Source organism: Pollachius pollachius (genome assembly GCF_949987615.1).
Source record: "Pollachius pollachius genome assembly, chromosome: 20".
Lineage (NCBI taxonomy): Eukaryota > Metazoa > Chordata > Actinopteri > Gadiformes > Gadidae > Pollachius > Pollachius pollachius.
Window position 1 is genome coordinate 16,761,926 of NC_136953.1, and position 13,696 is coordinate 16,775,621.

At 48.1% G+C, this 13,696-nt stretch overlaps 1 protein-coding gene across 1 annotated transcript; it reads right to left on the minus strand.

Moving 5' to 3' along the window:
* Positions 1–75: 75 nt before the first annotated feature.
* serpine1 (serpin peptidase inhibitor, clade E (nexin, plasminogen activator inhibitor type 1), member 1) lies at positions 76–6,106 on the minus strand. Its single transcript, XM_079757569.1, has 9 exons — positions 5,088–6,106; positions 3,934–4,181; positions 3,092–3,316; positions 2,528–2,722; positions 1,599–1,797; positions 966–1,066; positions 731–817; positions 535–618; positions 76–360 (listed from the first exon to the last, which is right to left on the minus strand). Exons 2-9 carry the CDS (start codon positions 4,178–4,180, stop codon positions 314–316), a joined length of 1,185 nt encoding a protein of 394 aa, XP_079613695.1. The 5' UTR covers position 4,181; positions 5,088–6,106; the 3' UTR covers positions 76–313.
* Positions 6,107–13,696: the final 7,590 nt, after the last annotated feature.

Below are 13,696 nucleotides of genomic sequence, written 5' to 3' on the forward strand. Positions count from 1 at the left end.
GCGCAAACGTTTAATTATGTGTCTATTCCTTCATATAAATCCCTCGTTGCATTCATGCTCACTACCTAAAATATAAAGTCAATCCATTTATTTAAAATAAAATCTCTTCGTAGTGTTTGTGTTGGGCTGAGAGTCCTCATCATTCACTCTAACTAGACATCATACAAGCAGGAGTTGATCTTATTGCAAAATACAAAAATAAACGATATGGTCATTATGGTCAGGGTCAGTAGCAAAGTTGTGATGATGGGACCAGTAGGTATCAGTGCTTCGGTCTCATGGCCATGCTGCTGATGCTGGTGGCGGTGGTCCTTTAGTACGGCGCTGGCTGGTTCACCTGGCCCATGAACAGAACGGCACCTGCAAGATGAACGCCGTTTGGGTCAGGAGGAGATATTCAAGTCCTGGACATGGTCCAACCTACCAGACCCAGAATCTGAACCATTACACCATGCCGCATGGAGGAGTGAGTGATTGAGTGAGTGAGTGAGTGAGTGAGCTTAGGGAAAACAGCTCATCTGATTGGCTCCTCACCTGTAGCCTTGTGCTGGATGAGGAAGAGGAAGGGCGTGTCCAGCGCGATCTCCTCCACACCCATACGAGAGAACATGATCGCTCCTATGAAGAGCGGACACAGAAACAGGTTAAAGTGTGTTTGTGTGTGTTCATGCGTGTATGTTCATGCGTTTGTGTGCGTTCATGTTCATAATCCCTCCGGGTGTGAGTTTACCTGATGCTGCAGCCGCTTTGGTTCCCTCCTCGTTCACCTCAATCTTCACCCTCTGAAGAACGGCAGAGACAGACAGCCTCTCATCAGCTGAAAGAAGAGAGAACACAGGTTCAATATCCATCCCATAACGGTCGCCCTCCCCACATTGGTGAGGAGTGATAGCTTTAGACCACAGTTTCTGTTCCCTTTCCTTCAATACAGCTCATACGAGAGTAGGAGTTATTATTTCACTTACTGGTGATGCGAGAGAAGTCAGCCGTTGCCAGGTTGAACATTTCTCCCAGGCCCATGTTGGTCAGAACAGCCTTCAGGTTCACCTCAGAGTCGATTGAGAACCTGCAGAAAACACTCGTTAATATCAACACCATCATGTCAGGAGCTCACTGCAGGGTCCGACTGAAACCACGTCCAAGTGGCTTGTTTAATGAACGGAGGTGGAGCCGGCAGGTTCAAACAGTCCCATCACTGTGGGACGCATATTTGTATCTTGTGAGCAGCCTAGGATCTCAGCCCTTAATTAAGACTCCTCAGATTAGAACCACACATTCAACACCAACACATCATGAACCTTGCACGCAAACCAAGGAAAAGCTGTTTTTTTTGCCTGGATTCGTGCATCTCCCCAATCTACAGCTGGCTCTTTTCTAATATACAATTTTAATTACGTACAATATTGCTGAGTTTTTATTGACTTGTTGTTGGTCTACTGATCTGTCTGTTGACTAAGCTACTGGATTCCTGGGTTTCCCCAAGCGGACGAATAAAGGATCCATCCATCTTAAAGTCCCCGGCCTCCAGGCCCAGAGCCGCAGGGGGTCTCAGAGCCGCAGGGGGTCTCAGAGCAGCAGGGGGTCTCAGCGCCGCTCACCTGGGCAGGGCCAGCCTCCTCTTCACGCTCCTAAGCTCGGCGCTCCACTGGCGGATCCTCTGGCTGCTCAGCTCGGCCGTCAGCGCACCTGCCGGAACGTCCGCCTCGAAGGGCTGCACCAGGAACATGCTGAGGGCGTCGCCCTCATAGGGAACCTCCATCACCATGTACTCCAGGCCGTCCGACGACACAAACTCACCTGTGGGCCAAAGGGGGGGGGTTAAGGGTGAGCTCAGAGGGAGGGAACCCCAAGAACTCAGTGACCGCTCACACCGTTTCCATGGAGTTAACGTCACGCGTTGTGATACCACTTTAGTAGGAAATGTATCAAGACATTACCGAGTTATGAGGCAATATGTGGCCTTGTCAACACAGAAGCTACTATACATTTAGTTTGATTAGTTTCATACTTCAGGGATTCGTGCTCTACAACTACAGATTGCCAATCGTTGATTATGGACCGCGTTGCACTCCTGACCATCCCTGGAAGGAGCGATCCCCCACTATGCGTTCCTTCAAGATTTCTTGCGTCTTTTCTTGCCCATCTGGGGGGCTTCATAAACATATGGCCTTTTAAACTCTATGAGACTGTACCTGTGATTAAGAGCTAGGCTAATAAAATGTAATGGAAAATTGCGATTTAGTCCGCAGTGAAAACGAACTTTAAGCTAAATCCACCAGTCTCCGTATTAAAGTTAGGCAGTGTGAGCCGCCCTCGGCACCTCAGAGGCAGGGCTACCGAAGGCGGGTCTATCGTAGCGGAGGCGGGCCTAATGGAGGCGGAGTCTAGGCGAGGTGGGCCTATCGTAGCGGGAGGTGGGCCTAACGGAGGCGGAGCCTACCGTAGCGGAGGCGGGCCTAACGGAGGTGGGCCTATCGTAGCGGGAGGCGGGCTTAAGGGAGGCTGAGCTATCGGAGGCGGAGCCTACCGTAGCGGAAGGCGGCGATGAGCCTCATCATGGCCACGGGGACGCTGCTGCCGTTGGCGCAGTGGAACATCCTCTCCTGGGTCAGCTTGGGGTCAAAGGGAACCTTCCACAGCCCCTGGAAGTGCAGTGCATTGAGCAGCACCAGGCGCGTCTCGTCCGTCAGGGCGCCCGGAGCCAGGAACTGGGGGATCATACCTGGGGGGACGGAAGGACAACAGCATAAGGGCTGACGTTCAAAATAGGGTGAGAACGAAGATTAAAAGTTACTGCGGCCGCCTCAATGAGCATTTGCTTATCAGGTGTGCGTATACACCAAGTCGTCGATGAAATAGAAATGAGTAACAAATCATCACAAAGTACTATCATGCACATGCTAGCTAGCATGGAGCTAGCATACATAAATGAAGTTCCCCGCAATAATGCATCAGCGTAGATTCAAAAGTACCACCATACCCATGCTAGGTATGCAGCTGCAAAGCTAGCATGGAGATATCATGTATAACCCCCATAATGCATCAGCGTGGGAACGCCGCTGCCCCGTCAGTCTGTCCGTGCGTGACGTACCGGAGGTGCGGTCGGACACCCAGGCGTTGATGACGTCCGTGGCCTGCTCCGTGCGGCTGAAGTCCACCTGGTGCGGCACCGCGCGGAACGCCTTCAGCAGCGCGTGGCGGAACCGCACCTCCAGGCCCAGCCGGCGCTCCACCATCACGGCGCTGCTGGCCTCCAGCCCGCCCGCCGCCGAGAGGCTCTGCTGCAGCCGCCGCTGCTGCCGGCTCGTCCCGCGCTCTGGAGGGATGACACGGCGTTAGCCTCGGGGGCGTTCAGCGGACGCTTTTACCCAGAGCGACTCACAGCAAGTACATCAGTCAGGAGGACGAGAAACGGCACTATGGCACGGGTACTGCCGTATATTAGACAGGGATGTTCATAGAACCGAGTCGCTAGGTTAACCCATTCCCCGTGGACAACAAAGATAGCTAGGATAAGACGCTACGCAATGCTGTTTTTAAGGGCGTACAACATACAATAAGTGTGTTTGAATATTAGCCTCATAGCATAATAATTGGCCAGGTCATATTCTAAGGTTAATCTTGTGTTTAGCGAATAGAGTCAAATATAATCGATGACTCAGGCAGATAGTGATTACGGAATGTAAAAAGCACTCTGATTGGCTTAGGATATAACCAATGAGGTGCAGTGAATCATCAGCGTTAGGAGAGTAGACTTAGGTTTGCTATCACGACGGGCTCAAATATGACATAGGTAACTATGGTATAAGGCAAACGATATCAAAACCAACGAGCTAATGTCTTAACCCTGTTGTCTCTGCTCTCGTGTCTCAGCCGACGGCTTTACCCACCTCACTATAAACGAAATGTATTATTATTATTATTATTATTTACCTTGCAGAGAGAAGCCCATGGCGGAGCGCAGGGCCTTGCGAGTGGATCCCCCTGCTCCCAGCTGGACCATGCCCAGGAGGGAGGCCACCCCGTAGGGGGAGAAGGCCAGGTTCTCCCCCCGGGAGGCTGCAGCCCCGTCCGCCATCTGGGAGAAGACCCTCAGGCCGAAGTCCGTCTGTCTGTCCTGCAGGCTGCACAGCGCGGCCACGCTCAGGGACACCAGGAGGAAGGCGCGCACGCAAAGCATTCTGGGTGGCGGAGGAGAAGCGACAGGCCTCAGTTTAGGATTCACACAGAGCACCAACACTTCTCTTTAAAGCAATCTGCTGGAACAATGAATGGTTTGTGTAGTCAAATCAGACTGGTTTTATTTCTGAATAAAATGTGCTTTTTAACCACAAATTCACATTTAATAACTGGATATAGAAACTACCGATGGAAAGCCAGCCTGTGAGTCACTCATGAGTCAGCCCAGGGCTTCCTCTGGAAAACCGTTAGTAACAGGTAGCTGAGAAGTCTACTGGGAGGGCGTTGGGCCACACTGGTCTGTTGTGTAACCAGCCTCCCTCTCATCTACCACCCACACGATGAACACACAGTCGGTCCACACCGTCGGCCCACCGGCTCTGAATAACTGGGCCGGAGTGCGTCGTGTTGAGCCACAATAAGCACAGTCAACATTGGGTGGTTTTTCCATTTCCTAATCTTGGCTTTCGAAACACCCTTAATAAAGTCTTCTAGATAAGAGATTATGTAACACAACAAAAAGAAAAGAAAAAAAAATGATGCATATCAAGGACTAGTGATATTCAATATAAATTATTATAGAAAAATGGCTTTGTATAATTTTGCCATGCTTACATTTACGAGTGATAGATGCTGTACAATACTCTTAACAAACGGTCAAGGCCTCCATCGGTGTAGTCGGGGTGGCACAGGTGTAGTTTATCAAGTTAATTATCGGTCTGTAGGCAGTGCCCATAATTCACATCATGAGACACACCTGTGTTCACCCTATTTCCCACCGTGATGCAGGCAAAGAGTCTGTTTAATTAGCAACATGAAAAACATCTGCATACAGAGAATAAGACATGTGAAATAAAGTTGGAATAAATACACTCAATTATCTTAGGAACATGCTTCCAAATGCTCACCTGGTAATCGTGTAATTTAATGCTCCTTGAATCTTGGAGTTGCAAATGTAACAGCGGCCAAGAGTGGGTTGGGTTGTAGGAGAGAATCCCGCGGTTGTTGGGGAGGCCGTTTGCTGCTGTGTTCCTCAGAGCTTCTGACTCTGATCCAGTTTGTTTTCCTTGGTTTTATAGCCCAGCTCTGAGGCCCCTCCCAGTTCCTCAAAATGACAGTCATACACACACACACACACGAAAGTTATTACTGAGGATGAGGTCATCTGACAGTGTCTGGTCTGGGCAAGCATGCTTTCATGCCTTGAGGAAAGTCACTCTCCATATGTTCAAACCCTGATTCACTATCTCTGGAGAGAGAGACAGGGAGAGCGAGAGAGAGAGAGAGAGCAGAGCACATGAGGAAAGTCAATCTCGCCCATGTTTTTCTTTCTCCTATACTCTCTCTCTACACACACACACACACACAGTAAATGCAATGAGGCAAGTCATCCATGCTCAATGTGCGAACAAGAACACAACCTCTCAGTTACCACGAAAGTGGACACACACACACACACACACAGGAGGTTGTAACCTCTTTGTCAAAGGTAATTTCACCCTGGTGATTGAAAAAAGGAAGAGCTGGCCTAAATGATTCACAAGTGTGTGCACAGTGTGTGACCTTAATGCATTGGATTCTTGATTATTATAACTATGCATTTCAGCATGTAGCCTTTGCGGGAATCGAACCCACGTCGCTTCAATGTGTCCTGCCTACATGGTGAGAGCAGTGGCTGGTTGAGCCACCGAACAGCCACATATTAATCAGCCAGTAATTATTGTTTAACTACATCCACCACACATACAACTACTACTACTATTATCTCCCAACCTTTAGAAAAAAAAGATTTGAAGTTATTTCCTTCAATTCTTCCCGCTCCCCCTATTCAGAGGTGTGTGCGTGCGTGTGTGCGTACGTGCGTGGATGCATGTGTGTTTGTGTGTGTGTCAGATGGACATTACAAGTTTTCGGTTCTCCGCTTCCAGCATTCCTTGTCGCACGACTCACAAGAGGAACATCTGGATTCAGGAAAGGAGACTGACTTATTCCTCCTCCTTAACTCCCAGGCTCTTAAAATAGCTCCTCAGACCGATGACACCACGGCCCCAGTCTGAGCTCTTATTGTTCCCGTTTGAAGTCCTGACAAACAAACAAAACACAAAACAACGAAACATAAAGAAAAACCACCAACTCTTATTTTTTAGGACAAAATTAACGAGTTCTGGATTTTTGTGGGTTTGGGATGAGGTCATGATTTGTCAGGTCCCAGTTATTCGTGTTGCATTACTGCCTCCGACGGGGTTCATGGGCCCACGCCAGCATGGAATTCAACAACCCCCCCCCCCCGACCCTAAAAGGAAAGGAAACCCACAGAACCGAGTGAGAACAGGACTAACACAGAGAAGGGAAATGACACGGCCTCCCTGAAGAATAGAGAGATATTATGCTATCAATATGTATCCCTAAAAGAAATGTCCGTTCATCTCTATATCTTGATGTTTTCAAGTATTTAGAGCTGCTCTCTTGGGTTTTGTTAGATTACAGCTTATTTCTAAACTGTTACTAGACTGCGTTGTGTATTGTCGTCGTAGTAGTAATTCTTGAAGTGGTAATCAAAGCAACTTGACGGGTTGGATAAGAGGGTTGAATAGATGGTTTATTCCAAGATGTAATACAGCGAGATACAGAATCAGGTTGAACAATCTATAGTGTACGCGTTTGAGGAGCAGTTTCGAGACGTGTTCCTTGGCTGTCGATCCCTCTTCTCACCGAACGTGTTGGGGCGAGTATTTACGTATATCAAAGAAACGTGAATAACGTGAAAACAGAAGCACTCTCAGCCTTGATAAGGTATGTGGCCCTGGTTATGTCCCAGACGACCAGGTTGGTTCCATCCTTGCTGAGACATAACAAATGGTGGAATGTTGGAAATAACACCTTGTATCAGTGTGAGAAGAACTGGCCTGTTTCTAGACTATAAATGTGAACACAGAGAGACACTAAAATACACCAACATTCTACAGTTTAAATATGATTTTAATTGATAGTTTCATGTTTTCCACCGCAGTAATTGTATACGTGCGTTTTCCAGTTATTGTGTGTGTGTTCCTGTCATGTATATAAGTGTGAATGTACCACTCAGCCCTATAAATTACTTACTTGTGTGTGTGTGTAAGTAAAACAAGTTGGCTATGAATACGTCCTGCCTTATAGTAAACATCTCCTATCCCGGCAGATGAGCCAATGTTTCCTTCCATCCTCGACAAAGGTCCTGACCCAGAGGCAGCCCCATCTACTCACACTGCATGCGGAGCACGGGGGTTTCCTCCGGGTTATTGACAACAGGTTGTTGCCAGGGCAACGCGTCATGAGATATTCTCCCGTTGTTTGTGGGCCAAAGACGCACTCGGCCGATCTTTATCTGTCGCTCTTATTTCCTCGTCTTCCAGCTGCCCCTGCATGCTTCAGCCCACTGGCTCAGACGACTCGCTCCACGGGACGCACCGCAGAGAGCGTCTCATTACCAGGACACACTGTGACGAGGGCCAGACTACAGCCGCCCCCTCACTTCTTGGGCTCCCCCAGACCAGCACAGTCGGTGGTTCCAGACATCCAGTTTATTGTAGAAGTTGCAGTAAAAAAACATGACACTGTTTCTTTCGAATGCTCCGCTGCCATGCAGGGGACAACCTGAGTGTGTGTGGAGACGGCTGGTCTAACCTGTGCACACTGATTACTCAATGTGCAACAGGTGTGGCGGCCTCAACCAGCCCCAGAGTCCAGACTGACTGGGCCAGGTGAGGCTGCCTCAACCAGCCCCAGAGTCCAGACTGACTGGGCCAGGTGAGGCTGCCTCAACCAGCCCCAGAGTCCAGACTGACTGGGCCAGGTGCGGCGGCCTCACCCAGTCGTCCTCACACACACACACAACATGACAAATGACACTTGCTGCCCAAGAACCATAGAAAAGAGAAGAAAGTGCTGAGTCGGCTCACCGCATTGTTCTAGCAGAGAGCTGGAGGGGAGTTTCCATGGCTCGTGACTCTTTGACCAACAGAATACCCCTTAAAGGGTAGTCCTGGCCGACAGCTTACCGCAATGCTGCAGAAACTATTTATAGTTACATACATTTCTAGTTGTTATAGATAGATCGATAGATCGATACATAGATAGATGGATATCTATCCATCTATCTATATATAGATAGATATATATACACACACACACACATACACACACGCTGCGGATAGGATCCAACACCATCCAAGTAAACCTTTATTCCATTGACACACTTAATTCATTTATTGTTAGTTTAGTCACCTTATTATTATCATTATAAACTAGAATCAGTTTTGGTTCAGATCAAAAGGGATGCATGCTTAGTGAAAAACCACCACTCCTCATCTAACTTCTGATGTCCAGAGAAACGTGTCTCATGAGAGGGGACAACACACAGAACAAAGGTTTCACCCCTACAGATAATACAAGGGTAGGGTTAGTGTATGGAAACTACAGTTTCCATTTGGTTTCATTTCTACTGATTGTGTCAGCCCCCTTCCCATAAAGAACCACACATGACAACAGGAATGGCGTCATTGAAAACAGGAAGTGAGTTGGAGACAGATATCCACGGAATCGTTAAGACACAAGTTTCATTAGGCATCTTAAGAAGACGCCCTCGGCTATCTAATCATGTAACAATCATTTGTGTAACAATAACAGTGTAGGATTTATCAGTTTACTTTAGAACTCACAATTCTAAAGTATAGGTCACCAGGACGACTTTGAGGAAGTATTCAAAGAATGTGTTTTTACAGACAATTGGTAAATATTGTTGAGAAATAAGAATGTCTTATCAGAGTGCAGTAATGGGATCATTTCCATCCGAGGAAATGATCCACACTGGCCCTGTTGATTTAAAATCACTTTCAGGATAATGTGGCCGGTGTGAAAATACCTGTGATTGACATGTATTCCTGCAGTTTCTCGGAAGTTCTGGTGCTTCGACAACAAAGAATTCAGTCACGTAGGCCTACACATCATGAATGTAACAATTTAGTCATAAAAATATATTTTTATAGTAAATATCTATACATCTATATATATATATATATATATATATATAGATAGATAAATAGATAGATATAGATATATATGTATAGATATATAGATATGTATGTTTATATATTTACTTAATATAGAAATATTCTTCTGTATGTAGATCTGAACTAGTTAGTTACTAGTTAATGTGTGTGCGTAATCAGTCCCTCGCTGCTTGATTCGGGATTTACCCATAAAGGGGGTGTTTGTGTTTCAACTGGTGTTAACACAATATCATCTTCCTGTCAAACATCGTCGCCATGCTTTCCCAGTCTAGTCTAGACGACCGGGGCCGCACGACACTGGTGATGACCTTACCTCTTTGGTCTTTGGTTGGCTAATGCCGGGACGCGGCCGGGCGCGTGGCCGCGTGGCGAGCCGGAAGCGGCGCTTGAGCGGCAGCGTTGCGGTCGAAGAGTGAGTAACTGGGTGAGGACGGGAACTCCGCCAGCCCTGGCGCTCAGACTAGCGCACACGCACTCGTTCGCATGCACGCACACAGGCCAGACACATGCACATGCAGAGGCATAAGCACAGTTACACGTACGCGCGAGAACAGCCAGACGTACACAAACACACTGAGTCACTGTTTGCGCGTTCAGACTTCCGAACACGCACTTGTTTGCATGAACGAGCGTGCACACACACACACACACACACACACGCACACACACTTGAGTCACTGTGCGCTCAGACTGGCGCGCGCAGGGTGCGATTTGTGAAAAAACCAGAGGGGGGGATAATTTTGAGAAACATTTTAAAATGTTTCAAAATGAAGACGGACCCTGTGTATTTTGGTTGTTAATTATTACGATGTAATGGTGAAAATACTTTGGGTGGGGGGGATAATTTTTATCCCCACCGAGGATAAAAATAATTCAGCAGAGGGTAGGACGTGTAAACCAGAGGGGGGGATAATCCCCACCATCCCCACCGGCAAATCGCACCCTGGGCGCGCACACACACACACACACACACACACACACACACACACACACACACACACACACACACACACTCTCTCTCTGACCATCCTGCACGCTGATACCTGCACTGGACCCTCACACCTTGAGACTCTCTGTCTCAGAGGTCCTGCCCACAGCGTGTGGCGATGGCCTGCCTGCGCTCGTTGTTGCCATGACACTACAAAACCATACACATCAGATAAAACCTGATGAAAACCTCCTGGGAGCAACCCAGCCTCCATCCGAGAGTCAGCAGGCAGACAAAATAATGGTTTAATCGGTGTGTGTTAGTCAGGACGTGACTCAGAACAGCTCACCGATACACAGGTGAGAAGGCACCAGCACTCCCAGTGCTCAGACTGAACCTCCACCGAGCAGAACCTCACAGAAAGTGGATCAAACATTCACTTCATTTTAACCACAAACCTGGGTTAAAAAGGAAGAGAACATGGCCGACCAACAACAAAAACACACCTTTGGGTGCCTATTTGTGCCCAGGTGTGGCCCAACTGCCTGACGATCCCTACAGTTCAGGTGTGCAGAAATAAGGACACAGGATCAAGGACATAGGAATGAGGACACAGGAATAAGGACATAGGAATAGACGGCGCATTGTCTCCTCGACGCAGTGCTGATATACGTCGGCGGCACCGCCATATTGGGTAGGCCAGGTTCCACCTCCCCGGACCTGTGTTTGATACGGCAGGCCTTGACCTCTCCAATATGGCCGCGTTGACATGCGACCAAACGGCCGGTTCTGCGCTCTGTCTGTAGGCTACGGTGCGGAGAGTCTGCAGGCGTCTGCTGTTGTTGATGAGAGGAGAGACTCCTTATCAGAGGAGCGGAGGGGGAAACGTGTGCGTCGTCACTTCCTGCCGGTCCGGGGCCGATGAGCCATGACTGGTTTTATCTCGTCGTGGATGTCCCCCTCAAGGAGGGATCAGTGAATGCAATTGTTTTTTAGGTATTTATTTGTAGTGCTTTAATCTCTTTGTAACTGTCGCATACTTCCTGCCGTGACACACGAGTCCCTCGTCTGGGATTGAAAAGGTAAATTGTGAGGCTTGCGCCTGAGGCAGGGGGCGGGGCTAGCTGGTCGGTTTACGGCCCAAGCCTTCGTGTGAGTAGCTTCAGTCTTGTTGTTAGTCTGAATTGTCTTCATTATCTCTGCATCTGGATCGCTCTGATTCTTTCACCTCAATCATACCTGTGTGTGCGTGACTCACTGCCTGAGTCACTGTGTGTGTGTGTGTGTGTGTGTGTGTGTGTGTGTTCTAAAATATATCATATCAATCATGTTCTTTTTAAATGCAATAATCGGTCATTAGGATATCATGTAAACTTTTCATGGAAAAAAACAGGAGGAAACTAAATGTTAAAAAACATGGCTGCTGACAAGATAGTGCATGTCTCTCTCTCTCTCTCTCTCTCTCTCTCTCTCTCTCTCTAGGTCTCTCTAGTCTTTCCCAGTATGCCTTTATCTGCATAAGTGACACATATGCACACACAACCACTATTTACCCTGCCAATTCCCTGCACACAATTCAATCTGAAGAGATTTGATGGTGCGCACTTTTCATTCCAATGTCAGACACAACATAACATTGGGTCAAAAAAAAAGTTACACAAGTTTGAAATCATAGGAGGTAGGATTAACATTGGGCCCGAATCACTGTGGAAGAACAGAGAGAGAGAGAGAGAGAGAGAGAGAGAGAGAGAGAGAGAGAGAGAGAGAGAGAGAGAGAGAGAGAGACGGCCAAACTGTCACCCTTCTAATAAACTCACCACAGAGTCTGTTTACACACTTTTTGAAAGTTGACTCTGCATCAGTCTGTCTGTCTGTCTGTCTGATGCATGGCACCGGGGCCGACTCCACCCTGGCACATCTGGCTGTAAACCGAGAGCATGTGACCACCATCTCACACCACCACTACTATGACCGGGCTGGGTCTGCCGCTGACGCCGTCCTCCTACGGAAAAATACTGCGTCTACCGGGAGACAGAGACCCCTTGTTCCCACCCTGCCTCCACTGTCGTCATCTTCCCCAACGGGATCCCACGGGGGGAGGGGGGGTCTGCCCTCCGAAGGTTTTCCCGCCATCGCTCTGTTTGCAATTAGAGGTGGTGTTTGGTAGCCTGGGTAGCCCCGCCCATTCTTCCGGCGAATTGAGTCCGCCCTGCACAAGGGTCTGGAGAAGAGCAAAACATTTCTTTCTGCTTCCGATACGTTTTTGCGGGAGCCAATCACCAAGCTGGCTTTTCCCCCTGGCGCGCTATTGGCTGGTTTAAAACAATGACGACAGGGAAGCGACGGCAAGCAGCCAATCGCCTACAGAGTCAGTTGAACTAGGTCCGTTGATCACGCCTCTTGTGATCTACGATTAGCTTGGTCTGGCAAAAGCCAGGCTAGGTGTTTGGATGATGGGGGGGGGAGATGTTGCAAATGAATTGCAACATCTCTCTTTACTTTTGATGAAAATAAACATTGTTATAATATGTATAGAATGTACTTCTTGAATATAAATCAGTTTTTTTTCCGATCCATATTCAACCTCTAAGTAACATCTCTCATAGTTTGGAGGCATTTTTTAGATAAGGCGCTGGTGACCCCCAGACTCCTCTACCTTTCATCCAACACCCCTCTGTGTCTCTCCCTTCTCAACACCCCGACTCATCGGCCAATCAGCTCTTCCACGAGTTTGACCTGAAATAGCGCAAAGCACCATATGTGGTCCAATCCCAGTCATGACCATTAGGTCGTAACTGTTCTGACTGGTCAAGAACAGTTAGTTGGCTTGTGGTCGGAAACAAATGATAACTGTCACTCTCAACTCCCACATGCTCTCCTCCTCCTCCTCCTCCTCCTCCTCCTCCTCCCTCTCCTCCTCCATCTCTACCTCCACCTCCTCCTCCTCCTGTTATACTACTCTCCTGCCATTTGTTTACAAACACACACACACACACACACAGTCTAATACACACGGGAAAACACACACACAGACAAACACTAATGTATTAACACACAGGCGCACAAACACTCACGCACATACACACACACACACACACACACACACACACACACACATACACACAACTGAAAGAACAAAAAAAAAAAAGAAAAAAAAAAGCGTTTTTTAAAAGGTTCACTCAATCTATGTTTTTGTCGTTTTTCCAATCGAATTGGGTTCATGTCGAACTTCCCCGCTCAGGGTGAGGCTGTGGTGGTGACTCAGCAGCTTGGGACCGATGTCGAGCACAGCGACATCAGAAAGGCCTGATACTGCAGGACGCTATGGCTGGCTCCACTCAGCCTGGTTGCCTTATTCGGAGTCAAAGGAGCGTGCAGGCGGCTTGCGCAATACATGCGCAGCATTCTTTGCAATGCGGTCTTCCCGGCATCACACACATGTATGCACGGCGCAACACACACACACACACACACACACACACACACACACACACACACACACACACACACACACACACACGTACACACATTCTTTCCCGAC

What these genes read in the sequence shown, in the direction of transcription:
- serpine1 (XM_079757569.1), bottom strand. Translation starts at nt 4,180, where the DNA reads ATGCTTTGCGTGCGCGCCTTCCTCCTGGTGTCCCTGAGCGTGGCCGCG. An exon ending in CATGGGCTTCTCTCTGCAAG is followed by an intron (nt 3,317 to 3,933) that starts GTAAATAATAAT and finishes TCATCCCTCCAG; the next exon opens with AGCGCGGGACGAGCCGGCAG. An exon ending in CATCCAGCACAAGGCTACAG is followed by an intron (nt 361 to 534) that starts GTGAGGAGCCAA and finishes TTCATCTTGCAG; the next exon opens with GTGCCGTTCTGTTCATGGGC.